Source organism: Bubalus bubalis, chromosome 16 (assembly GCF_019923935.1).
Source record: "Bubalus bubalis isolate 160015118507 breed Murrah chromosome 16, NDDB_SH_1, whole genome shotgun sequence".
Taxonomy (NCBI): Eukaryota; Metazoa; Chordata; class Mammalia; order Artiodactyla; family Bovidae; genus Bubalus; species Bubalus bubalis.
In genome coordinates this window covers 37,513,129-37,540,295 of record NC_059172.1, presented here as the reverse complement: position 1 = coordinate 37,540,295, position 27,167 = coordinate 37,513,129, and the positions used below count along the sequence as shown (strand labels likewise).

At 39.3% G+C, this 27,167-nt stretch overlaps 2 protein-coding genes across 5 annotated transcripts; both read right to left on the bottom strand.

Moving 5' to 3' along the window:
- Positions 1-643: 643 nt before the first annotated feature.
- Positions 644-15,009, bottom strand: LOC102394761 (tripartite motif-containing protein 34). Of its 4 annotated transcripts, none has more exons than XM_025266516.2 (8): positions 14,856-15,008; positions 6,989-7,465; positions 6,274-6,369; positions 5,165-5,395; positions 4,042-4,064; positions 2,497-2,597; positions 2,184-2,210; positions 644-1,920 (listed from the first exon to the last, which is right to left on the bottom strand). In XM_025266516.2, exons 2-8 carry the CDS (start codon positions 7,403-7,405, stop codon positions 1,349-1,351), a joined length of 1,467 nt encoding a protein of 488 aa, XP_025122301.2. In that variant the 5' UTR covers positions 7,406-7,465; positions 14,856-15,008; the 3' UTR covers positions 644-1,348. The 4 variants fall into 4 exon arrangements, with proteins under 4 accessions (XP_025122301.2, XP_025122302.2, XP_025122303.2 ...); XM_025266517.2 differs by having other exon boundaries at positions 14,781-14,923; XM_025266518.2 differs by lacking the exon at positions 5,165-5,395 and having other exon boundaries at positions 14,856-15,009.
- A 5,386-nt stretch (positions 15,010-20,395) lies between these two features.
- On the bottom strand, positions 20,396-21,391 carry LOC102413390 (olfactory receptor 52B4-like). Its single transcript, XM_025266527.2, has one exon. The coding sequence runs from the start codon at positions 21,356-21,358 to the stop codon at positions 20,396-20,398; it is 963 nt and encodes a 320-aa protein (XP_025122312.2). The 5' UTR covers positions 21,359-21,391.
- Between the last annotated feature and the right edge of the window lie 5,776 nt (positions 21,392-27,167).

The window sequence follows — 27,167 nt, the reverse complement described above, 5'->3', positions numbered from 1 at the left end:
AACTAGCTACAAAAAAAAAAGAAAAGAAAAGTACATGGTATGGCATATACTGTAGAATGTGTATGTGAGTGTGTATGTGTGTGTGTGTGTGTGTGCGTGTGCGCGCATGCACGTGTGCTCAGTCTTGTCTGACTCTTTTTGACTCCATGGACTGTAGCCCACCAGGCTCCTCTGTCTATGTAAATTTTTAAGCAAGAATACTGGATTGAGTTGCCATTTCCTCCTCCAGGAGATCTTCCCAACTCAGGAATCGAACAAGCATTCGATCTTTAGGTGGATCAAAAGGGTGGATTCTTTACCACTGTGCCAACTGGGAAGCCCTGTACTGTGTTTTACCATAACTGAAAGGCCTGAAAATCAAAAGGCTATCCTTAATAAGAGCAGCTGTCCCTAAACATGGCTTCCTCTGCTAGACAGGTTTCAGAAACTCATACTTTTATACTTTTCTGACCCATTTCCAGTAAAGGACGTTAAAAATGGTCCCATATAGAGCAGCCTCAGTATAAAAAAGTTCTGTAAAACAAGATGGGAACTGGAGTGGTCTTGTCAGCCAAGTCTGGGAACTTGAAAAATGAGACTTGATAGGTCCATTATTGTTCATCTGAAGGGCACAAATATGTACACAGGACATTGACACAGCTTATACTTTTCTGTAATCATAGAGTAAATCTTTATTAAATTGTGCAGGACACTTAAATAGTTGTTTTACACTGACATTTAGTTTTACACAATGATCTTAAGAGTCAGGCACAGTTTTAAACCGTAGTTTGCACTTAAGGAAAAAGAAGCTCAGAAAATTTTCATCATTACACACCTTGTAAAGTCAAGACAGGATTAGAACTCCAACACTCTGAACATAAAATTGTTATTCTGTGTACAGATATTGCTTGTGTTTTCCTTTCCATGACCCTTTGATAAACTGAGTGTGTCCTGGGCAACAGACATTCGCTCAAATACTTAGTTGATGGTAGTGGGTGGGGAGTGATTGTAGATTGTCCTGGATGTCATAGATGGAGGCAGACAGGCTTTGCCATGTTTCTTTAGGTTGGTGATCAAAAAAGAAATTTATGGAGGATTATGAGGGCAAAGACGTTATACCATTACTGTTTTTTCTTTAGAAGGGATTAGAGGTCTCTCTTTGAGAATCAAAAGAGAGTCAATGGGTAACTAAGCATGTCTGCTAACTCAAAGCAGATGTACTCTGCATCCCAAAGATGAGCACAAGTTCTAAAGTAGAGATGGGAGACTGGAAGGAAGAGATGGTGTGAATGGCACAGATCGGCTCAGGTATAAAAGATGAAATCCAAGGCAAGGGTCACTATAAGAAGTGGGAGAGGGAACAGAAGTTTCAGGAACTTGGAGGGCACAGTGTCATGGGAGCCGGACAGTCCCAAGGATTGAAATATGGATAGGCATTCCGAGAAAAGTTGCACTTAGAGAACTTATAGATGAGTGACCCATGGTTTGTGACATTGAAAAATGAGACAGTGCCTGCTTCATAGTCTAGAAAAACACCAACATGACAGGGAGGAACAGTCATGAAAAGAGTTAAGACTCTTGAGTCAGGATGAGTGGTGGAGGAGTCCTCAAAGGCTTCATATCTAAATTTATCCTTTAACCCTATAACCCAGTAACCAAATTGAGGTCTGTATATGGAGTAAGCATTTTCATAACTCGTGCTTTGTTGAACAGCAAACTTTCTATTACAGGAACGTATTCTACAGTATACCCCTAGGATCCAGGCAGTCTTCTTGGATACATCTATTTCCCAGTAGTGTTTCCCTGAGGAGAAATATTGGGAGCCCAAGATACCATAATTATAATACTTAACAGGCCATATTGGCACAGATAGCACTTGTCTCTGATCTTCTGAAAGGACAAGATTCAAATTTAGGTTGAATGGATTCAATGTGATGTCCACTGCAGAGGAAAAAAAAAAGATCAAAACATATGGCAAATATAGGGTAAGCTTATCCAGTGACATTATGAAGAGGGAACTTGGCAATTGACTGTGAAGAACTTGTGTTGATGGACTGGGGAAAGGGGTTCAAACATTAGAGTGACATATTATATGCATATATCAGGAGGTGAACACATGGGCTATGACCAAATCTAATTGAAACTGCAAACTTCGGAAATGGGGTCAGAACACAGTAATTTGAAGACCCAATAAATCTTCTTACCCCAGTGGCACTGGACGCGTGTTAGGTCTGAAATGATAAAAGATTCAATGATGTTGATTGATGCAAGTGACTAAGCACTGATACCTACTTCTTTTCTAGGGTGGGGTAAGAGGTAGGACCACTGTAAAGCTATGAAGTGGTGAATGAGAGGATGAACCAGAAACCTAGCCATTCTCCCTTTTATATAACCACATCCTCTTCAGCAATACCCCTTCTCTGAACACCCTCCTTCTTTCAACCCCAACTTGTGCCGAAATTTAGTCCCTGGCACCACAAGAATCCCATATCCACACTCCTGCCCTGGCTTCCACACCTTTAAACGTGTGCAGCATTCCATGCAGATCTGGAACACGGAATACATTCTTCAGTTTCTTGGAAACCATTTTTGGCTTCTTCAGTGTCCAGATCTCACTCCTGGAGATGACAAAAATGTTGACCCTGCATCTCTTACATTCCATCCTTTTAATACCACTGCCTTCCTCTCCTTCCATGCAATGATGCACTTAAACCTTCCTCCCTGAGAAACCCCAGGAGGGGAGAAGTGAAGGCTCCGACACCGCAGACAAAAGAAATGTGCTCGTGTCTTCCTGCCCACTTAGGAAGAACACCTTCACTTAAAAAAACACAATAAAAAGCTCTGTCCTTCTAGAAATGGAATATATTAGCCCTTCTTTTGATACTTCATGGAATGAATATGAAACTAGGTGAAATACTGTATAGGAAAGGCTTTTGCTACCTCTGTGTTGTGCTGTGCTGTGCTTAGCTGCTCAGTCATGTCCAAATCTTTGCGACCCCATGGACTGTAGCCCATCAGGCTCTTCTGTCCATGGGGATTCTCCAAGCAAGAATACTGGAGTGAGTATTCCTCCATGCTTTCCTCCAGAGTCTTCCCAACCCAGGTCTCCTGCATTGCAGATGGATTCTTTTACTGTCTGAATCACCAGGGAAACCCTTTGCTACCTCTAAAATGGTACTAATATGGAAAAGTCATCATACACAATGGGTCTCCCAGATGGACGTTCCCAGGCAGATCAGTAGGGAGGCTACAGATCCTGACTGTGGTATGGGTCTATTTTTGGAGAGTCGATAAGCCTGTGCCCTGGTTCAAAGCTTTACTTCCAGGGCTGTGGCCCACAAACAACATTGGAGATTTTAAGGAGTTCTGGGAAAAAGTTAAAAACTTCTGGCAAAAGAGAAGTTATGACTACTGAACTGAAAATGGTTAGAATTTCATGTGTTTGTAAAGAATTTGGTGGTGCTAGATGGATCAGCAAACTTTAGACACAAAGACTACACTTTCCCATATAAGTTTCTAAAATGTGTGACTTGGAAAAGATTAATTATTGCCACCAGAGTCAAAACCAATAACCTCAAGGCTCAGGTCTGCTTTTATAAATCTAAAGAGAACCTTGTGGAATGGTGTAGTCCCACTGTACTTCTATGTAGGCAAAATTTAAAACAAAACAAAACTTTTTTTTTTTCCCTCTTTAAAGCTGACCCGCGTAACTATTTTAGGGCTTGACAAGGTCCATGTGCTAACGCGAGCATCAGTGAAATAAAGAAACCAAAGGACAGAGGGTGAAATAAATGAGTGAAGTCACAAGAATCTAACAGTAAAATCCTTTATCCTCTTTATCCTTATAGACCCTAACTCTGTGAATTCCAACTACCGAATTCATTAACATAGAATCCGGCTCATTCTCAAAAGCTATAGAACACTAAATCCTCATCTATGACCACAGTTTAAAATAATACTACATCAAAATTTCATTGTTTGGGGAGATTTTTCATTCTGCTCTCATGGCTACCAACCTTTCTTCATACCACATGAGCATGACTCTTGATCACCCATACGCACCATTTCATGATTCCACTCATGTCCTAGGAGGAAGAAAGAAAACACAAGTCAAGGAGAAGAAATAAAACAGCAGGATTAAGGAAACAAAGAATAGGAAAACTATAGAGAAAAACAGAGCAGTCAAAGTTATTTGAAATTATTTGAAAAAATCAATAAAATAGATAACTCTTTAGCTAGATATCTCAAGAAAAAAATACATAGGCGGCAAATTACTAAAACAAGAATTAGAGAAGAGATGGTACTACTGAATTAACAGAAATTAAAAGATTATAAAGGCTATGAAAAATTGTATACCAACAAATGAGATAATGTAAACTAAATGGACAAATTCCTTCAAACACAGAAACTATCCATACTAATTCACAGAGAAATAGAAAAACTGAATAGACCTAAAATATGTAGAGATTGGGCTGGAAACCAAAAACTTTCTGCAAAGGAAAATCCAGTTCTAGATGGCTTCACTGGTGAATTCTGATAGTTTTAAAGACAAAATAATACAAATACTTCACAAATTCTTCCAAAAAACAGAAGATGAGGAAACACTTCCCAACTCATTCCATGAGGCCAATACTATTCTGATACTAAAATGAGACAAAGACAATTACAAGAAAAGTAAACTACAGGCTAATATCCCTTATGAATATAGACATGAAACTTTTTCAGTGAAACACTAGAAAAATTAATCCAGCAAAATATAAAAGATTATACATCATGCGTCCATGCATGCTAAGTCAATTCATTTATGTCTGATTCTTTCCTACTCTGTGGACTGTAGCCTCCCAGGCTCCTCTGTCCATGGGATTCTCCAGGCAAGAATATTGGAGTAGGTTGCCATTCCAGAAATCAAACCCAGATCTGTTATGTCTCCTGCATTGGCAGGCAGGTTCTTTACCACGAGTGCCACCTGGGAAGCCCATTATACATCATAGTCAACTTGAATTTATCCCAGAAATGCCAGGTTGCTTCAACATTAGAAAAGCCATCAATATGAGTGAAGATAAGCTTGATAAATATTTCAAAGGAGCCTCTTAGTGACAACAACAGGATTAGAACTCAAGGACACAGATGAGAAGGTAACTGACACGGGTTCAGAACCGCAGGTTGGATGGCCTTCCTTCCTCACCTGCAGCAGCTCCACAGCTGACCATTCACTGCGGCGCTCCAGATCTGAGATGAGTTCCTTCAGCAGCTCGCCCTGCTGAACCAGCTCAGCTTCAGCCACAGCCAAGCTATCCAAGGTCTTCTTCTCCTCTTCCTCTAATTTCTGCAATTCTCTTCGCTCCTCACTGTCTAGGATGCTTCTAAGCTGATTAAACTCTGTTTGTATCCTTTGTCTCTCAGTCTGAATCTGATACTGTAAGGTTAGACAAGAGGGAGATGGAATGAATCTGTCAGCTGGGAAGTCTGTGTAAGGGATTAAAAGCCAGGAAAATATTTTTCAGGGGCTTCTTACCAGGAGGGGAGTTAAAGTAGGCAAGCAATTTTGGGGAAAGCTCAGATTTTTTTTTTTTCTATTATTTTCCCTCAGTACACATCAAAAAGGTCTCAGACAATCTTATCTGCCAACCCTGGGCCAAAATGTAAAGTCTGAGTGAGGTTTGAGTTCTGTATAGCTGTGCCAGACACTCATGCCTCCCTGCATTACTACAGTCCCTAAGTTTGAACCTTGAGAAAAAGCTCAGTCTTTTGCCATTGTCTTTCATTGAAGGTGTCAGAGACTTGCAGGAGGAATGGAAGACAGAATTCTCCAGGCTTCTTCACCATAGAGGGCTTCCCTGGTGGCTCAGTGGCAAAGAACATGTGTGCAATGCAGGAGACTCATGAGACTTGGGTTCAGTCCCTGAGATAGGAAAATCCCCTGTGAAGGGAATGACAACCCATTCCAGTATTCTTGCCTGGAGAATCTCATGAACAGAGGAGACTGGCAGGCTACAGTCCATAGGGTTGCAAAGAGTCAGACACGACTGAAGCAACTGAGCACAACAACACAGACTCACCATAAAGTCAGTCTTCATGTTGAATTCCAAAACTCTGTGTATGTTTGAAACATATCCACTCTCTAGCCCCTACTTCCCACAGGGAAAGGACAAAGGAGATCACAAATAAAATGGCACCTGGACTCATTTAATGCCAGGAGACAAGAGGAAGGGGCTTCCTAATGATTAGGACAGGAGGAGAGACAGTTGTGCTGACTCCTAACTCAGAAATGCATTAGGAAGAGTCTCCTCCCACCTTCCAGGAAGTTCTCTCTTCTCTGATGTCAGCTTCCAACTTCTCAGCCTTCTGCTGCTCCTTCCTCAGCCTTGTCAGAGCTGCCTGGATCATCTCCTATAAGGGAGGAACTACATCAGCATCAAACTTTGGGCTTTTTCAGCACCTGGACAGAGAATAAACAGGGAAGAAACCATGCTGATCTCAGAAGAGACCAGTTTATGGAAACCAGTTTGAATCTTATCATTAAAATTGATGACATGAGATAGAAGAAAATCTGAGAAGGTAAATGCATTGTTTATTCCTAAGTGGTGAAAGTCACTATCCTTGCCAATTCTCTCTCTTTTTTAGAGTAATTACTGATTCTGCTCTTGCAAGGAATGTCCTTTTTTCTTATTGACACTCTTTCTATATCCAATCTACAATCTTCAACAGCACCCATTCTGCTGAGAGCTAATCTCAGCAACTAGAGCTAATCTGGTGAAGGAATAGCCAATCAATACAACAAAAGAGACAAAAGAAGAAAACCTCTCACTTTCAGCCAAGAGTCTATACTTTTGGCTCCTTCTTTATGTAACTAGAGAAAAACACAGAAATGTCCTTCAGACATTGGAAATGGAGCATACCGTTAAGAGACATACATCGGAGATAACAGAGCTCACTACTATGGTGCCAAACAGAGCAAACGAAAAGGTAAGATTTTCCACCAAGTACTAATTTGCATCCTGGGCCCTACCTGACTTTCCTTGACTGCCTCTTCCATGAGGAATATGTGGTGACCATGGTGCTCCTGAGATTCTTCACAAAGATGACAAATGACTTTTCTATCTTCCTTACAGAAGAGTAGGAGCTTCTCTTCATGGTGCACACAGAGACTTGTCTTCTGCCCCTCCTCTGGGCTCAGCTTGACCTTTCTGAGTTTCTCCACTATGTTGGCCAGGTGCAGATTAGGCCACAGGTTTCCAAGTGAGTACCGCGCACCACACACAGGACAGCTGCTGTCCCCTCCTAGGCTGGTGTCTGTCTCCTTGTTAGTGATGCAAGTCTGGCAGAAGCTGTGACCGCAGTCTAGACTTAGGGGTTCTGTTAAAAGCTCCCTGCAGATGGGACAGGATACCTCTTCCTGTAGGTTCACCACAGTATTTAAAGCCATAGCAGCTGCTCCCTGGCTTCCTCCTGTCCAAACTTCTGGAGCTCTTCTTGCTTAAGGATTCTGGGATGGATGGGCAAATTGAAAAGAGATATGTAAGACTGGCATAGATAAAAAAGATTTCAATCATGCAGACATTAAAAACTGATTAAGACTGAAATACTGAAGAACAAGAAAGAACAAATGGAATTAATGGCCTGGGAAAGCCATTAATGCCTCAGGGCTTTTGCAGTTTGTTTTTCTTTCACCCTACAATGATCTTTCCCTTGATATTTGCATGACTTCCTGTTATGCTTCATCTGACTCCCTCCTTATATGGCCTCTCCTTTGCAGGGCCTTATGCGATTAACTCATCTACAGCACAAGCATCAATACATCACTTTGTGTGCACTTACCATCTTTTTCTTATTATCACTGTATAATATATGATACCTTTCTTAAAGTATCCTACTCCAAAAATGCAATCTGTGTAGATTAGGCACTTGTTTTTATTCACTGCTGTATCTCTAATGCCTAGCACCGGGAACATTATGTTTGATGAATACATAAAGGATCTTCTCACTTCTCCAGAGGAAATTAGACCTTTTTTTAAAAAAAAAAAACTCAGCATTTCCTCTTTTCTTTCCATTAATTAGCTGTTCTCCTATAGGTGAGCTTTAGGAGCACAGATAGTTTTTCAGTAAAGATTTATCTATGGATCAATCAATCGATTTTCCCATCTGTCTCTCCCAATATACCTTTCCATAAGGAGTCCTCCCACATACTTACACTCACTCCCCAGAGACACACACAGACAGAGTAAACATTATAAGAGGAAAGTAATTTTATGACTAGCAATTGTCTCAGTTCAGTTCAGTTGCTTAGTTGGCTCTGACTATTTGTGACTCCAGGGACTGCAGCACACCAGGCCTCCCTGTCCATAAGCAACTGCTGGAGTCTACTCAAACTCATGCCCATGGAGTCGGTGATGCCATCCAACCATCTCAGCCTCTGTCGTCCCCATTCTCCTTCCACCTTCAATCTTTCCCAGCATCAGGGTCTTTTCCAAGGAGTGAGTTCTTTGCATCAGGTAGCCAAAGTACTGGAGTTTCAATTTCAGCATCAGTCCTTCCAATGAATGTTCGGGACTGATTTCCTTTAGGATGGACAGGTGAGATCCCCTTGCAGTCCAAGGGACTCTCAAGAGTCTTCTCCAACACCACAATTCAAAAGCATCAATTCTTTGGTGCTTAGCTTTCTTTATAGTCCAACTCTCACATCCATACATGACTACTGGAAAAACCATAGCTTTGACTAGATGGACCTTTGTTGGCAAAGTAATGTCTCTGCTTTTTAATATGCTGTCTAGGTTGGTTATAACTTATCTTCCTAGAAGTAAGTGTCCTTTAATTTCATGGCTGCAGTCACCATCTGCAATGATTTTGGAGCCCCAGAAATAAAGCCTCTCACTGTTTCCATTGTTTCCGCATCTATTGGCCATGAAGTGATGGGACCAGATGCCATGGTCTTAATTCAGTTTTCTGAATGTTGAGCTTTAAGTCCACTTTTTCACTCTCCTCTTTCACTTTCATCAAGAGGCTGTTTAGTTCTTCTTCACTTTCTGCCATAAGGGTGGTGTCATCTGCATATCTGACGTTATTGATATTTCTCCCAGCAATCTTGATTCCAGCTTGTGCTTCATCCAGCCCAGCTTTTCTCATGATGTACTTGCATAGAAGTTAAATAAACAGGGTGACAATATACAGCCTTGACATACTCCTTTTCCTATTTAGAACCAGTCTGTTGTTCCATGTCCAGTTCTAACTGTTGCTTCCTGACCTGCATACAGATTTCTCAAGAGGCAGGTCAGGTGGTCTCGTATTCGCATATCTTTAAGAATTTTCCACAGTTTATTGTGATCCACACAGTCAAAGGCTTTGGCATAGTCAATAAAACAGAAGTAGATGTTCTTCTGGAACTCTCTTGCTTTTTCCATGATCCAACGGATGTTGGCAATTTGATCTCTGGTTCCTCTGCCTTTTCTAAATCCAACTTGAACATCTGGAAGGTCACGGTTTACATACTGTTGAAGCCTAGCTTGGAGAATTTTGAGCATTATTTCACTAGTATGTGAGATGAGTGCAATTGTGCGGTAGTTTGAGCATTCTTTGGCATTGCCTTTCTTTGGGATTGGAATGAAAATTGACCTTTTCCAGTCCTGTGGCCACTGCTGAGTTTTCCAAATTTGCTGGCATATTGAGTGCAGCACTTTCACAGCATCATCTTTCAGGATTTGAAATAGTTCAACTGGAATTCCATCACCTCCACTAGCTTTGTTCGTAGTGATGGTTCCTAGGCCCATTTGACTTCACATTCCAGGATGTCTGGCTCTAGGTGAGTGATCACACCATCGTGATTATCTGGGTCATGAAGATCTTTTTTGTATAGTTCTTCTGGGTATTCTTGTCACTTCTTCTTAATATCTTCTGCTTCTGTTAAGTCCATACCATTTTTGTCCTTTATTGAGCCCATCTTTGCATGAAATGTTCCTTTGGTATCTCTGATTTTCTTGAAGAGATCTCTAGTCTTTCCCATTCTATTGTTTTCCTCTATTTCTTTGCACTGATCTAGGAGGAAGGCTTTCTTATCTCTCCTTGCTATTCTTTGGAAGTCTGCATTCAAATGGGTATATCGTTCCTTTTCTCCTTTGCCTTTTACTTCTTTTCACAGCTATTTGTAACAATTGTCTAGCCAGTTAGAATTTATAAGTCACTTCAACCTATTTTTTCTGCATACAAAAATCCTTGTGAAATGAGTACTCCCTTTATTCAGATGCATAAATAGAATCAAGTGACTTAAAAAGATCATTCAAATCAATAAGTTGAATTGGGGTGACTTCCCTGGTGGCTCAGACAGTAAAGCGTCTGCCTACAATACGGGAGACCCAGGTTCAATCCCTGGGGCGGGGAGATCTCCTGGAGAAGGAAATGGCAACCCACTCCAGTATTCTTGCCTGGAGGAGCCTGATGGGGTCGCAAAGAGTCAGACGCAACTGAGCGACTTCACTCACTTCACTCATAGTGTCTTCAGGGTCCTCTTTCAGAGGCCTGGTGGGTGTGATAAACATTATTACCTAGAGGTACATATTTTTGAGAAATAAAATAATTTTCCAAATAGGAGAATATCGAAGATATTGCTGCTGAATAAGTAAGATTTTAATCGAAAGCTGAATGATGAGAAGGGAATATGAAATTAGAGGAAAAAAATATTTTAGAGAAAAGGAGTCACCTATGTGAATGTCCTGTTAGTGAAAGGCACGGCATCTTTGACCTGCTTTAAAATGTCAGCCTGACTGGTATACAGAGAGCTGCTAGGCTTTCAGAATGGCAAGAACCCAGCAGGGACCAGAAATTTTACAATTCCTACATGATGTGAAGTCTCCTTCCAAAGAGCAGAGGTTCAGTGATGGAAGTTTGTAGGACAAGTTGATGGAAACAATGGAGAGAAGCAGAAGAGAATGAGAAATGAGACAAAATGACAGGCTTGGGAGTTAGAGATTGTGTATATGGGAATGAAGGATTATCATCAGGCTTAAGTCTTTATTTCCTGTAAGAAGTAAGACATTGGCATTACCTTCTCCTGTTCTTTATTTTTGTTATTTTTAGTAAACAGAGACCTCAGCTTCGTCAAAGAAGTTGTGACTATTATAGGGTCACCTATAGGGTCCTGTAAGCTATGCTTCTGGTTCTTACAAGGTAATCAATCTGCTGGCACAAAACTTACTTAAACTACATTAGTTTCATACATATCCACCTGATCTTGTTCTCTTGCAATGACCTGAAGAGAGAGACTACGTACCTACTATACTACAATATGGCCCCTCATGCAGAGCCCACCAGAGGTGGCCATACTGACTTCTGGGTCTCTTCTCCTCTGCGCCCCTGCTAGGCTAAGTGAACCTGGTTGGCTTCTGCTCTGCTAAGATACATGAGTGGGAATGGCAAACCAACCCCGAAACTAGTGCTCGTGGTCATCAGAGGTCCTGTCGCAGAGTGGTAGCATGGCGATGCTGACTCTCAGAACCTGGACTCCTTAGTACAAGGAACTATGAAGCAAAAATTTACAGAAATAAAAATAAGGGAATATCTCAGTAGATATTAATATCTTGGAACTTGCTATGATGGGTGTTTTGTCTCATATGCAGATACATTCACTTGCTTGAATGTGAGCTTATTTGAAAACAAGGTCTTCGCAGATGTAATCAAGTTGAGATGAGATTATACTGATACAAAGTGGGCTATAAACACAATGACCAATATCCTTTAAGAAGACGAGAGGGCACACAGACACGCTGGAAAGAAGGCCATGTGGCAATGGTGGCAGAGATTGGAGTAGTGCAGCCACGAGGCAAGAAATGACTAGGATTGCTGAAAGCCACCAGAAACTAGGAGGTGAACATGGACTAGATTCCTCCTTGGAGCCTACAGAAAAGAAACAAGTCTACCACCACTTTGATTTTGGACTTCTAGCCTCCTGCACTGTGAGAAAATAAATTTTTGTTCCTTGAACAACCCAATTTGTGATCCATTTTTCTTTGTGACAGTCCTAGGAAACGAATACAGTTGCAAAGGTTTGATATTGAAACAAAGATCTGAGGGATTCATAAGCTATAAACTTACCCTTGCTCTAAAGAGTCGGGGAGAGGGGCATAATGAAAGCTGCATGGAGATAAATTTAGGTCTAGAAATCTGTCCACTTCACCAATCATCCATGAAGTGAACCTGGTGAGAAGTAAAGCTGGTGGGTATAATCTAGCCAATGGTAGAGATACTGAAAATTGTCTAAAGGCCATATGTTGTTAACTCCTGGCTGCAGTGACTATGTGTCAGATCAGGCTCTGATAACTGGCAAGACCAGGGGTTTACATAATATGACACTGTCCATCCTAGCTTACAACTGAAGCTATGAGCCAACATTGGCATGATATGTTTTCATTCTATTGAGAATCCACTCAATACTGAGAAACACTAAGAGTCTACAGAGGAGGGAAGAGTAGAACATGCATTCCACTGTGGGGCTTTGGATCTCCTGTTTAGAGTTTGGCTGCAAGGAACTGATGTCAAAGTGGATGCCACCATAAATGGCTGCAAAAGGAGAAAGGTGCAGAGGAGCCAGAGCCCCCAAACATGGGCAGTGACCCAACCAAGACCCAAGAATGACCCCAAGAGCCCAGCAGCCATTTTTCAGGGACATGGAGAAGGGAATACAAGAAGTATCTACCTGATAGAACTCCCAGGTCAGATAGTTGCCATGGTGTCAAATGAATGCATCCTATACTTGAGTCTTCTCCTAATATCTGGATTCATGATATTATAAACTCTATGCTTCTCTGCAGATTAGACAGTAAAATGAAAGTGTCTCTAGAAAGTGGAGTGCAGGGAAGGATGGCCCTAGGAGCTTCTGGACAACATCCCAGACTCTTCTCTGGGTTTCCTGAGTCAGGAACTGCCAATGAGAAAAGCAGGCCTTTAAGTCTCTCACATTTGTAAGATTGTGCTCAATTTTCTTTTCACAATGAGACCTTTGGGACTTCCCTATTGGTCCAGTGGTTGACTCCACCTTCCAATGCAAGAGATGCAAGTTCGATCCCTGGTTGGGGAACCTAGGTCCTACATGCCACAGGGTGTGATCAAAATTTGTAAAAAACAAATCAATGAGGCTTCAAGAGCACTACTTAAAATTGCAAGACCTTTACTGGGTCTTTGCAGATCCCTCAGCCTGAGTCAACATTTAAAAAATGTTCTTCCATAATATTCATCATCTTCTTATATACTACATTTAGTTTTGTTTGTTTACAATCTCTTCCCAGCTCTAATGTAAGCTACTATCTGTATTTAACATTTATTGTATGCTGAATGGATATTCATTGTACTTTTAAAAGCCAGCCGCCTGCTTTAGTTCCTATGAAATACATCTTAAAAATAAATGAATAAATCTATTTTCCTCCTATTTATTGCACCTTATTTTTGACCCTGAGAAGACAATTGTTATCTGGGGAGAAGTGGATCCTATTCAAGAGTAAGGCATAGACACACAGAAAGGCAGTAACAATGACTTCTGAAAAGTAGGCACACAGAACAGAGAGGCCATGTATCAGAAGGTAAGTAAGATATCAATCCTTGTGTATATGTAGCACAGCTTCTTTATCCATTCTTCTATCAATGGACATTAAGGTCCCACTCTATGGCACAGGGAACTATACTCAATATCCTATGATAAACCTAATGGAAAAGCATATAAAAAATAATATATATGTATAACTGGATCACTTTTCTGCCTAGCAGAAATTAACACAACATTGTAAATCAACTACACTTCAATAAAATAAATTTTAAAATAAAAAAATAAGATAGGATAATAACAATAAAGAAAGATATCAATCACTGTGAAATGTGAGCTTAAGATGGGACATCCTTAGTGTAAATCGATAAGAGCAAACTTCTTGGCAAGACCGCTGAGTCTTTGGACTCCTTCTGAGCAATAATCAACTCCTTATTAATTAGTGGTCTATTGTAAATAATAAGTAATTGAGGGAACAATCACTGCAAAGGTGTGTCTAAGCGGAAGAAGAAGGAAGAAAAGCTCCAAGGCAGCAGAGACTACTGAAGAGAGAGTAGCAGGTCTATTCAGGGAAGTGCAAGCAGATTCCTGAGACTGGACCTCAGCGGGACACATGTTAAGTGGAAGCCATAGAGGTGGGCAATTGTCATAACATCCAACCTGCCATCCTCAGGCAGGACAGAAGCTGAGGGGATGTCAGGACGGCCACAGACAGCTCCTCAGTGGTGCTAGGAGGAGGGCGAAAGGATCAACTTCAACATTGCCCCTGGCCATGTTCCCAAGGCTCTATTCTGTCTGATGCTCCATACAAGAAGCTGGGGCTTCACACAGTTGGAAAACAGGGACCTCCTTCACCAGGTTTTCTTCTGAGGAGGTGGAGGTGAGTAGATTTTCTGTTCATCTCTTTATGAGAGAGAGAGAGACACACACACACAGAGAAAGATAAGCACACAGACAGAGGATTCTATTTCCTCTCAGGAAGGTAAACAATCAAAGCTACGGTGTAGGAAAGAGATGCAGATGGACTCAGCCTGGAGAAATAAGTGCTCCTCCAGGAAGCAAGCAAGGCCCTCTGCCTCTTCCACACTCACTTCTTTCCAGGCCGTTCCTTCTCTAGACTCAGAGCTGCCAACTGTCTGCACTCAGCAGGAAGCCTGCAAGTTGGCTTTTTTGACCTTCGGTGCAAGCCTGGGCCACAATCTAAACTCATCCAATTAAGCCTAGTACTTTCCTTCCAAAGTCTCCCGCCCTCTGTGCCTCCACAAACCTCCCCACACACCTTCAGCTTCCAGAGAAGACTCTTGGTTTCAGTGGTGAAGAAAAGCAGGGGCAATCAAAGTCAGAATTCACTCACCAAATAGGGCTCAGTCTGCATGAGGCAGTTTCTTATGAGGAGCTGGCAGAGAAACGAAAGTGAAATCTTGGCCTGGCAGGAAGAGGAAGAGGGAAGGAACTCTGGGCCAAGTTGGCAGCTGTCCCTTAGGGCCACAGGGGAGTGAGTAATGCTTTAACCCAGAGGTTCTCAAGAGGGGAGGGGCCTTTGGCCTCTGTGACAAATTTGGTTGCAGGGGATGGTACTGCCATCTAGTGGACAGAGACCAGGGATACAGCCAACCATTCTAGAATGCACACGATCGCTCCCACAACAGTGTCCTGTCCAAAATGCTGAGGTTGAGAAGCTCTGTTTAGCCATCTCTGTTTCCTAGACCAGCTAGAAGTGGAGGGTCTCCACCACTTTCATAATTGTGCACAGGCCCTCAATCATTCTACCATTTAAAACAAATACTTATTTATTTGGCTGTGATATATCTTAGTTGTGGCATGTGGGATCTTCAATCTTCATTATGGAACGTAGGATCTAGTCCCCTGACCAGGGATCGAACCTGGGCCACCTGCTTTGGGAGTACAGAGTCTTAACCACTGGACTACCAGGAAAGTCCCCCAGTCAACCAATTTGAATCAACCCTTCCTGTCCAGTGTTCTACTTGCTCCCCAAAAGCATTACACCATCTCCTAGGAGATGGGAGTTGAAACCACACCTGATGGGAACAATCTTGAGCAGAGAAGTCCCTATCAAAAGTCTCCCACCTTCTTGGGCACAGGATAATCCTAGAACACTATGTCGCCATGAAAATTTTTATTTATTTATCTATTTATTTAGCTTTATTGAGGAAATACAATTAAAGGACTAATTTTTTTTAAATCCCTTTTTACAAATTTATTTATTTGATTTTTGGTTACACTGGATCTTTGTTGTTGTGTGGGGGCTTCTTCTAGTTGCAGTGAGTGGGGGCTACTCTTCATTTTAGTGCACAGGCTTTTGTGGTAGCTCTTGTTGCAGAGCACAGGCTCTAGGTGCATGGGCTTCAGTAGTTAACAGTATGTGAACTCAGTAGTTGTGACTCATGGACTCTAGAGCATGGACTCAATAGTTGTGGCACATGGGCTTTGTTGCTCTGCAGCATGTGGAACCTTACTGGACCCAGGATCGAAACTGTGTCCCCTGCATCAGCAGGCCGATTCTTATCCACTGCACCACAAGAGAAGTCCCCAGGCTAATTTTTTGTGCTGTATTCATTGAGGAAATCCTGGGTTCTCCTATACTCTTGGAAAACACATTACATAAGAAAAAATGCTACCTTTGGAAACTGCTTTCCAAGGTGTAATATCCCTTCTGCCCTTTCCCATCTTCTGACTCATACTTAGAGACGAAGGACAAATCCAACGCAGAAAGAGAGTCCCCCAAATTGTTGAAATTTTAACAACTTTCTTGCAAAAATTTCTGTATCCATTATAAGTGGACCTATCCTTTGACTACTTTTAAAAAATCGATTATTCCTTTTTCATTTAGATAATGAAAACTAGAATAAAATCAATAGACAACAAGTTATAGAGTTAGATAAATAGATTAGTAGTTATGACCTATGTTTCACGCTGACATATGCTGTTTTTTACATCCAAATAACACTTGGAGCAAAAGAAAAAAGTACATAGGTATAAAGCTAGAAAACTATGGATAGGATATGTATGCTGAAAATTAGGAAGTGCTGATAAAAAATAAAAGGAAGCATATAAATGGAGAGGCATAACAGACTTATGAATTTGAAGACTCAAAATAAGGGAGATCAGGTATCAATTTTTACAGAATATATATATATTTAATACAATTCTATCAAAATCTCAGCAAGAATTTTTGTAGATCTAGATACACTTATTCCAAAATTTATAAGGAAAGAAATAAAAAAGACTTAAAGTATTTAAAACAATTAAAGAAAAACTAATGTGTCACTGTACTTCATGTTAAAGTTTAATATTTGGCTACATTAACCAAGAAGCAATGAACGTCTAAAGGAAAAAAATAAATAAATATGAGTCTTGACCCAAATTTAACGCCTTATACAAAAATTAATTCAAAGTTGGTCACTGACTTAAATATAAAATAAATATTCATAAAACATTTAGAAAAATTTTGTAAGAAAGAAAATCCCTAGAAACAAGAACTAGGTAAAGAGTTTTCAGGTGACACCAAAAGCCAAACTCATAAAAGCAAAAATTAATAAATTAGACTTATCAACTTAAAAAAATTTACGAAGTTTTAAAAATTAGAAACATTTACTCTGAAAAAGTCTCTGTTAAGATGAAAAGACAAGCTGCAGGCTGGGTAAACCTATCTGCAAACCACACATGTGACAAATGCCTTTTATTTAAATTATATTAAAAAAAAAAACAAAACACTCCCTAAACTTAACAGTTAAAAAGAAAAAAAGAATCCAGTTAAAACACAGGCAATGGGACTTCCCTGATGGTCCAGTGGCTAAGACTCCATGCTCCCAAGGCAGGGGACCCAGGTTTAATCCCTGACCAGGCCACTAGATCCCATATGCTGCAACTAAGAATTTTCGTGCTGCAACCAAAGATACTACATGCTGCAATGGAGATCGAATATCCCATGTGCCACAGCTAAGACCTGGGAGAGCCCTAAATAAATAAATAAAAATTAAAAAAAAAACAACAGGCAAAATACATGAAGTGACATCTCACTAAAGAGGAGCATTCAGATGACAAACAAGAGCATGAAAAATGTACATCATCAACATTTAGAAATATGCAAATTAAAACTACAATGAAAAACAAACCAACTGAAATAAAAAATAGTGATGACACCGAATGTTGATGAGGAAATGGAAGATCTGAATCGTTCATACATGGCTGGTGGGAATATATTAAAATGGAGCCACTCAGGAAAAGAGTCTGGTGTCTTCTTATAAAAATAAACACAAACTTATCCTACAACACAGAATTGTGTGCTTGAGCATTTACTCTAGAGAAATAAAATCTTACATTTAATTATTTATTAATGATAATGAATCTAAAATTACTTCAGAATAAAAACCTTTTTAAAAAAATTGCTGAATGTGAAATAAAGACATCTTAAGACAAACAATAATATAATAATAATTATTATATATCAAATGCATATTACACTATAGGCCTGACATCGTTCTAGACACTTTACATATATTAGCCTATTTAATCTTCATATGAACTTCATAATTTTGATTAAATAATCCTAATTTAAGGATGAGGAGGTGAAAGTAGACAGATGTGAATAATACCCAAAGGCTCAAAGCTTTCAAGCTTAAGGAGAATTTCCTGTGAGTAACCAATAAAGAAAGAAACAAGAGAAAAGGCTTACACATAGCTGTTAATATTTAAAAGTTTATAGAAATATTAACAATTAACTAAAAAGAGGCAAATACTCAAAATGTGACAGTGAAAACACAGAGTATTATGTTATTTGTAAAAAATAATAAAGAGCAATTAGGACAACATGGAGTTTTTGAGACTTCAATGGGCAAAAGCAGAAACAATCAGAACCATTTCAGAGATTTAGTAGCCAAGAAAACAAACTTGACAAAAGAAGATTTGTTCCTGCCTTTGCCATTTCACTAGTAGACTTCCATTTCCTCATCTGTAATACTGTTTTAAGGGGTCCAAATGAAGACAACATGAGGTAATGTCCATAAAATGCTTAGCATGGACCTGTAACACAGTCATCAACGAATGGTAGCTATCATTACTTCATAAGATGAAGTATGACTCTCCAACAGAGGTTTAGTCTCAATAGCAATTAAAAAGAAATTAAAATTATAGTACAATATCTTTTTTATTCTTTTGTTCTTACTCAGCCTCATTATTAGTGCAGAAAGATACATTATGAATCTTTTCTGAGAGTAATTTTATAGGATTCATTAAAAATCCAATCCACAACAGCATTTCTGAGACTTTATTCCTAAAATAAAAATTGAAAGATCAGAGCAAGCTTAGATATGTTCAGAGAAGTCTGGTATATACAGTTAAAAATGGAAAGCTCTAAATATCCAATAATATTGAAAATGTATGAAATTACATATCCATGGAACAAAGAATGTAAGGTGGGATAACATAAAGAAAAGCTATCATTGGTTTTCTCCTGACTAGGAATTTTTAAAAATATTTTTGCTGTTTCCCAACTGTCTTACACTGAGCATTTGCATTTTATATTAAAAGACAATACTTAAAATAATCTATTTAGAACACACCTGGACTGTGTACTTAAATAACAAATTGAATGAGACTTAAATTTGTGAATATATAGTCATAATACCAGGTAAAAGGATTTAAAAAGGGAATGCTTGGTTAAATAAGTTATTGTAAAACCCTGCAATGAAATACTATATAAAGATAGTAATGAGTTTATAAATTCATAAACCTTGGAAATTAATAGGACATCAAAGACCACTGTTAATATGAGGATTGAAAACCCATACCAGATGTTCACTCAAACGTCATTATAAGCATACTTGGCCAAGCCAATATGTTCACAACAGGAGTGTGGAATGACATTATTTTGGCCAAAAGTCAAGCGTTTGTTGGCTTTTGTTCCCAGTATCAGCAATGTTCTGCTAGAAAAAAAGATAAGTTATACACCATGTATATAGTATAATACATAATCTATACATCTATACATGTATCATAATATTTCCTTAGAGCACAAGGATAGATAAAGCTAAAAATAGATTCAGAAGGAAATAAAGCACAGACACAGATTAAGATATAGATTTAGATATAGATGGAGACAGACATAGATATATAAGTATACAGATAAAGATGTACAACTATAGAAAAAATTTTAATGATAAAATTGCTTGAGGGCTGTTTATGAGTCCATGAGTTTCATTTCATGTTTTTCTTTTTTCTAACATTTTCTACAAAAACTATAGATTTTAGTCAAATATGTATTAAAATAGAACTATGCACAATATGCTATTTTTCTCAGATCATTCTCAACCTCCTCAGTCTCCTCAAGAGTTGTTCTACAAAATATGAAACACACGTATTTGTAATTACATCCTCTTATTATAGACATGCATGTCGATAGGATATAAATTATGATATAATAGGAATAACTGTAAAATCCTGGAATCACTGATTCTAAGAATGTTATGAATGAGAGACACTGAGGCACAGAGGTTTGTATGTAAAAGAGGTTTGTTTCAGAGCGGGAGAAACTCAGTTAGGTGTAGCTGAGCAAAATCCCAAGCTAGAGCACTGTTCTCACTTCATCTAATTCTGAAGATTATACTATAGTGTTATTAATTATAGATGACTTCTGAAAATCAATCCGTCCTGTTCCAGGGTCTTTGAAGGAGGTCGCTTACTTAGTCAAACATGGCTTCACTCTGCCAGGTTGTTTTGACAACAGAAAACTAAATTCTGCAATCTCGGAGTGAACTTGATCTCAGACAGGACTCACTGAGCTATTTCCTAGTGTTTCAGCTGATCCCTCCCACCACTTCATAGACTTCTTCACAGATAGCTAGAGATTCTGAAAACTCACATCTTGTGCTAAAGTTATTTCTGCTTTGTAAACAACACATGGGCTACCTGCTCCCAGATCTGCTTGGTCTTGATCCCATAAATGATGGGGTTCAGCATAGGTGGAGCAAGCATGCAGACATTAGCCAACAAGATGTGGATATGAGGTGGAATGTGGCGGCCAAACCTCTGAGTAAGGATTGTGAAGATTCCAGGCCCATAAAAGAGAATGATGATACAGACATGGGAGCCACACGTGTTGAGAGCCTTGTGACGAGCATCTTGGGAAGGGATGTGGAAGACAGCATGGAGAATCAGAATGTAAGAAACAAAAATTAATAGGACATCTAAGACCACTGTTAACATGAGGATAGAAAACCCATACCAGATATTCACTCGAATGTCATTACAAGCATATTTGGCCAAGCCAATATGTTCACAATAGGTGTGTGGAATGACATTACTTTGGCAAAAAGTCAACCTTTTCAAAAGAAATATTATGGGGAAAATTGTACCATAACTTCTCAGAAAGGCAATCGTACCGATTTTCCCAATTAGTGTGTGTGTAAGAATAGTGGTGTATCTCAGAGGGTAGCATATGGCAATATAGCGGTCAAATGCCATCATTAGCAAGATCCCCGACTCAGAGATGAAGGTGGAATGGATGAAGAAAAGTTGAGTGATGCAGTGATCCAGGGAGATCTCCTTCATATTGAACCAGAAAATGGCCAAGGCCTGAGGGACTGCGCATGTGGAGAGGACAAGGTCTGCTCCAGCCAGCATACAGAGGAAGAGGTACACGGGTTCATGGAGGCTCCGTTCCATGAAGATAATGAAGATGAGCAGGCTGTTCCCAAGCAGGGCGATGACATAGGAAATGAAGAAGGGGATGGAGATCCACACATGCTGGTCCTCAAGGCCAGGGATGCCCAGCAAGTGGAAGAATGTGCGGCTAACACTGCTGTGGTTAGAAGCAGTCATACCTGGAGCAGATGACATGGGACTGCACTTCCTATTCACAGAGATCGAGGAAAATATATATTCTTTAATATATTTATTAAGAGGGATCATACAAACACTCTCCAGTATCGTTGCCTGGAGAAGTCCATGGACAGAGGAGTCCAGCAGGCTACAGTCCAAGGAGTCTCAAGAGTCAGACACGACTTAGCAACTAAACCACCACCACCATACAAACACACTTTGTGACAAATATACCAGGAGCTTTTGGCCTATCTCATACTCTCCATCTTTTTTGAACATGCAAATCATAGGAAATAGGCAAGGGTGAAAGAATATGGTCTGCGCGCCATTGAGTGATAGCCAACTACACTTACCTCCAACTAAACAAAGAGATGCTATTATATGTATTTCTCTTTCAAAGAGAAAATTTAAGTACAAGGAAGAAATCAGTCTTCATGTCTGATAAACCTGTTAACATATTGACACTTGAACTTGACCTTGAAATGATGAGCTTATCATAAATTATGAATGAGAAGTGAGACATATGATAGCACAACACAAGGTAAATATATAGATTACTGCAATAAAGGAAGCTCCTGGAACACTTCCAGCACATAGTAACAGGCACTTAAGATTTTCATAGGGGGTTGAACAGGCAGATATCCATGATTGTTAAAGGCCTTGATCACAACTTACACTTAGACTCCATCTTTAACGTGGGGAGTAGCCATTAGATGTTTTGGAGCAAGTAGTGTACAATATACTAGTTTAGAAGGATTACCTGTGAAAGTTTATTAGTACTTGACTGAAGAGTCTGGTTCTAAAAGATTATTCATATTCCAGAAGTAGAATGGGTCTAAATATAATAAAGCCACAAAAAGTCACTGATATTTATTAAGCATTGTTTTATACCAGGGATTGTAGTATGCAGGTTAATGTTATGTATTCTTTATGTAGGGAGTAGAAATCCAGTCTAGGAAGTGGATGTTATCTCTGTTTCACACCTAAGAAAAGTGAGACTCAGAGACTATGAATCACCTGTCAAATTTCACAATCAACAATTGATAGAAATGAATTTAGATCTTCTAACTCCACTACCTACAGTTTGCTTACTTGTGAAGGGAGTCATGAAAGTTTTAAGGGGTTACATAGACAGGGTTTCCATGGCAGAGATGAGGCACCCCTGATGTTCCCACTTTAAAGGGCTAAACTTAGAAATAAATGAAATTGGAAAAAGAAAGAATTTATTGCTGGAGGGCAGGAGGTTGCAGTAGTTGGTACGTGGAATATTCTTCAGTGTATAGAAATGAATATATGATTTCATCAATTACTTCCTACTAAACACTTTTCTTCATCCATGAGCTTAATCATTCAACAAGTACATTTTGAGCAGTGACTATATTTCAGGCATTATACCAGGTGACTGAGTCCTATTTAGACAGATGATTTGAGAGAATGGTGGATATGTAAGCAGATGAATTTTGTAAAATGTTCCAGGTGTAATGGACCTGGATGATACTTCTGAGAAGACAGCCATGGTGATCTACCTTTCACAGAATGAAGAGAAATGGAGCCAAACAATGAATACTCTCTTCTTGGGGTTTCTGAGAATATTTAAGGGATATCTTAAAATATCTATCTCAGTGGCTAAGGTATATTTTATGCTCATTATTTCTTCGACTCCAGCTCCTCCTCTTAGTGACCCTGATTTATCATTCTGGGGAGGAAAATTGGCTCCTAGTTCTCATATCTTTCAAAATTCCCTGTTTCCTCAAAGCTCCTTAAAATGTCTGGTACAGGGTAGGTGACCACAGTCTCCTGCCATTCTCAGGGCTCTTTTCATGGTTTTCCAAGAGGAGACTATAGTCTATGTAATTATGTTTTCTGTTTTCTCATCTCTCATCTAATTATTAGGATACTTGTCATTTTATTGAATTCTTTCTCATTATTTACCACACTTCAGGATCCTTCATCTAGCCCCTACATGCTCTCAACATCCCTTTCCAGATTCCATTCCCCACATCTGCTATAACCAATCAGATCTGCACCTCTGGTCTTTACCATTCCTTGTCCACATATATCAATAGTCTCCAAGAGTCCTGTCCCTGCTGGCCTGTCTGGGACATGACACTGGCCCAGTCCTTATCTGGGTCTTCCCTGGTGGCTCAAATGGTAAAGAATCTGCTGCATTGCAGGCGACCTGTGTTTAATCCACGAGTTGGGAAGATCTCCCGGAGAAGGGAATGGCAACCCACTCCAGTATTCTTGCCTGAAGAACTTCATGGACAGAGGAGCCAAGCGAGCTAGTCCATGGGGTCTCAGAGTTGGACATGATAGAGCAAGTAACACACACACACAGTCCTTCCTTGATTCTGGAACAACCCACTCAACAGATATTGAATTCACTCACCAGCTTTTGGCTGAGATTATAGGATCAGACAGACAGGGGATCTGTTATGTGACGGTCAGGAGTAGGGTTGTTTATCTTCCTTTGTGGAGCCCTTGAGGGGAGCACATCAGGACTCCAGGGACAGAGCTGTCTCTACCAGCCTCACCCTCTTCCCACGTGGGCTAAATCTCTATGACCGTTGCCTATCTGCCACTCTTTCTTCTACTTCTCTTCATTTTTGCTTTTCTCAGGTTTTTCTGATATAAAAGCCTTTTCTACCTAATCTAGCCTTGCTACAGGCTCATTTTAATTCATATGAAATCTATTTTCAACAGGAATATAAATAGTTGTAATGTGAAGGCACCAATGATTTTTCAAGTTTTGCTAGTCATGAAAAGGATTACACTGAAGTTATACAGTATTCATCCCCTGAGTTTTTATAAGTTTCAAATTTGAGTCATGAATTATGTTTAACTATTACCTGAGGCAATATAAAAATGCATGCTTAATAATTCATAGAAGAGTCGTGAGTCTTTATTAACTTGGACATTTGTATTTCTCTTCCCTGCCTCCTTTAACTGCATTGAGTATTTTCAATTTGTTAATTTTTGATTGTGATGTATCTAGATGTAGCGTTCCTTGTTTTTTATACCATGAAGTTTTTCAAGAGTTTTGAACATGTAAATTTTTGATTTTTACCTAAGCTGCCAGATTTCAGTCTTTCTCTCATTTCACTTTGGGATCCCAACTACATGTGATCTTGTGATACGGTTGCATTATTATCAAAGAACCTTTTCATTTTTTCTTTCTTCTTTAGTTGGTTAATTCTATTAATAAATCTTAAGGTTAATTACTAGAAACACAATTACCTTGGTCAAACAATAGCTGCATTTGTATACTAGTTTTACTAGATATTGAAAATCCCCTCCTCGTGACTGCAGCGTTTTTGATTGTCACTAGCAGTGTACAGGGGCTTCCCTGATGGCCCAGGGATAAAAGAATCTGCTTGCAATGAGGAAGATGTGGGTTCAATCTGAGTCAGGAAGAGCCCTTGCAGAAGAAAATGGCAACCTACTCCAGTTAGAGTGTCTTTTTTCTCATAATCTTTCCAGCAGAGTGTATGGTCAAGTTTTTGAACATTATCAACCTGCTACTTAACCAAATGTGGTTGACCATGTACAAAAATGGCTGGCATTGTTCCATCTGCTGTGCACACATGCCACTCCCCTATACATGAGCAGTAGCCTAATCTTCAACCCTCTGAATTAGAGATGGCCTTGTGAGTTGCTTTGATCAACAGAATAAGTTTGAAGTGATGTGTGAATTCCAGGGCATATGGACCTTGCAGCTTTCATTTGCCTTCTTGGAACCCAGTAGCCATTCAGAAAGCCTAGGATAGATGAATAAAAGACCATGTGGACAGAGATCATAATGAGGTCAATCAAGGCACAACAGCACATGTGACTTCAAAAGATATAGAATAGTGAAAGCAAATTTGGAAAAGAACAAAAGATAGAAAATTTAATACTAACTTATTTCAAGATATATTATGAAACCACAATAACCAATACATACAATACTGATATCCAGATAGATAAGTAGATAAATGGGAAAGGACAGAATCCAGAAAAAGATTCACATATATATGACCAATTGAGACATGATGAAGCTACAAAGCAATTTCAATGGAAAGGGATGTCTTTTCCACAAATAGTGCTTGGAATGATTGGATCCATATACAAAGACATGGATTTTGACACATACCTTGCACTATTTTCTTTTTTAAATCTCAAAGCAGTTCATAGACTTAGTATAAAATCTAAACTTCTAGAAAACTAAAGAAAAATTCTTTGCGACCTTTTGTTAGGAACGTTCTTAGATAAAACATCAAAATCAAGATCCATAAAAGAAAAACTTGCTAATTTGGACATTATTAAAATTAAGAACTCATCCTCTTTGAAAGACTCTTAATAAATAGAGTAAATAAAGAGAAAAGACAAATATTAGAAGATATATGCAAAGCATATATATAATGAGAAACATATCAAGAATGTATAAAAAACAACTCAAAACTCAGTAATGAGAAAATAAGCAACAATTAAAGGAAAATGATCAAAGACTTGAAAAGACACTTCATCAAAAAAAAAAAAAATACACAGTTGACAATAAGAAAGAAAAATAAGATATTCAGCATCCCTAGGCATCAGAGAAATTCAGATTCAAGTTACAATGAGACATTTCACTTGTGCATCTATTAAAACACTTAAACAAAATCAAGTTATAGCAAGGATGTAGAATAACTTCTACAATGATAAAGCAGATGTTAAATGGCATAATTACTTTGGAAAATAGTTGGCAGTTAAAAAAAAAAATTAACCATTTACTACCTACCATACAACTGAGCCAGATATCCTGGAACGTGAAGTCAAGTGGGCCTTAGAAAGCATCACTATGAACAAAGCTAGTGGAGGTGATAGAATTCCAGTTGAGCTATTCCAAATCCTGAAAGATGATGCTGTGAAAGTGCTGCACTCAATATGCCAGCAAATTTGGAAAACTCAGCAGTGGCCACAGGACTGGAAAAGGTCAGTTTTCATTCCAATCCCAAAGAAAGGCAATGCCAAAGAATGCTCAAACTACCACACAATTGCACTCATCTCACATGCTCGTAAAGTAACGCTCAAAATTCTCCAAGCCAGGCTTCATCAATATGTGAACCGTGAATTTCCTGATGTTCAAGCTGGTTTTAGAAAAGGCAGAGGAACCAGAGACCAAATTGCCAACATCCACTGGATCATGGAAAAAGCAAGAGAGTTCCAGAAAAACATCTATGTTTGCTTTATTGACTATGCCAAAGCCTTTGACTGTGTGGATCACAATAACCTGTGGAAAATTCTGAAAGAGATGGGAATACCAGACCACTTGATCTGCCTCTTGAGAAATCTGTAGGCAGGTCAGGAAGCAACAGTTAGAACTGGACATGGAACAACAGACTGGTTCCAAATAGGAAAAGGAGTACGTCAAGGCTGTATATTGTCACCCTGCTTATTTAACTTATATGCAGAGTACATCATGAGAAATGCTGGACTGGAAGAAACACAAGCTGGAATCAAGATTGCCGGGAGAAATATCAATAACCTCAGATATTCAGATGACACCACCCTTATGGCAGAAAGTGAAGAGGAACTCAAAAGCCTCTTGATGAAGGTGAAAGTGGAGAGTGAAAAAGTTGGCTTAAAGTTCAACATTCAGAAAATGAAGATCATGGCATCTGGTCCCATCACTTCATGAGAAATAGATGGGGAAACAGTGGAAACAGTGTCAGACTTTATTTTTCTGGGCTCCAAAATCACTGCAGATGGTGACTGCAGCCATGAAATTAAAAGACGCTTACTCCTTGGAAGGAAAGTTATGACCAACCTAGATAGCATATTCAAAAGCAGAGACATTACTTTGCCA

Bases quoted from the DNA above. Each gene is read 5' to 3' on its own strand.
- LOC102394761 (XM_025266516.2), bottom strand. From the start codon at position 7,405: ATGGCTTTAAATACTGTGGTGAACCTACAGGAAGAGGTATCCTGTCCC. The intron at 2,211-2,496 runs GTGTGGAAGCCA...TTATCATTTCAG, and splicing joins AATGCTGCACACGTTTAAAG to ACCTAACACGCGTCCAGTGC. The intron at 1,921-2,183 runs GTAAGAAGATTT...TTTCCTCTGCAG, and splicing joins ACGCGTCCAGTGCCACTGGG to TGGACATCACATTGAATCCA.
- LOC102413390 (XM_025266527.2), bottom strand. From the start codon at position 21,358: ATGTCATCTGCTCCAGGTATGACTGCTTCTAACCACAGCAGTGTTAGC.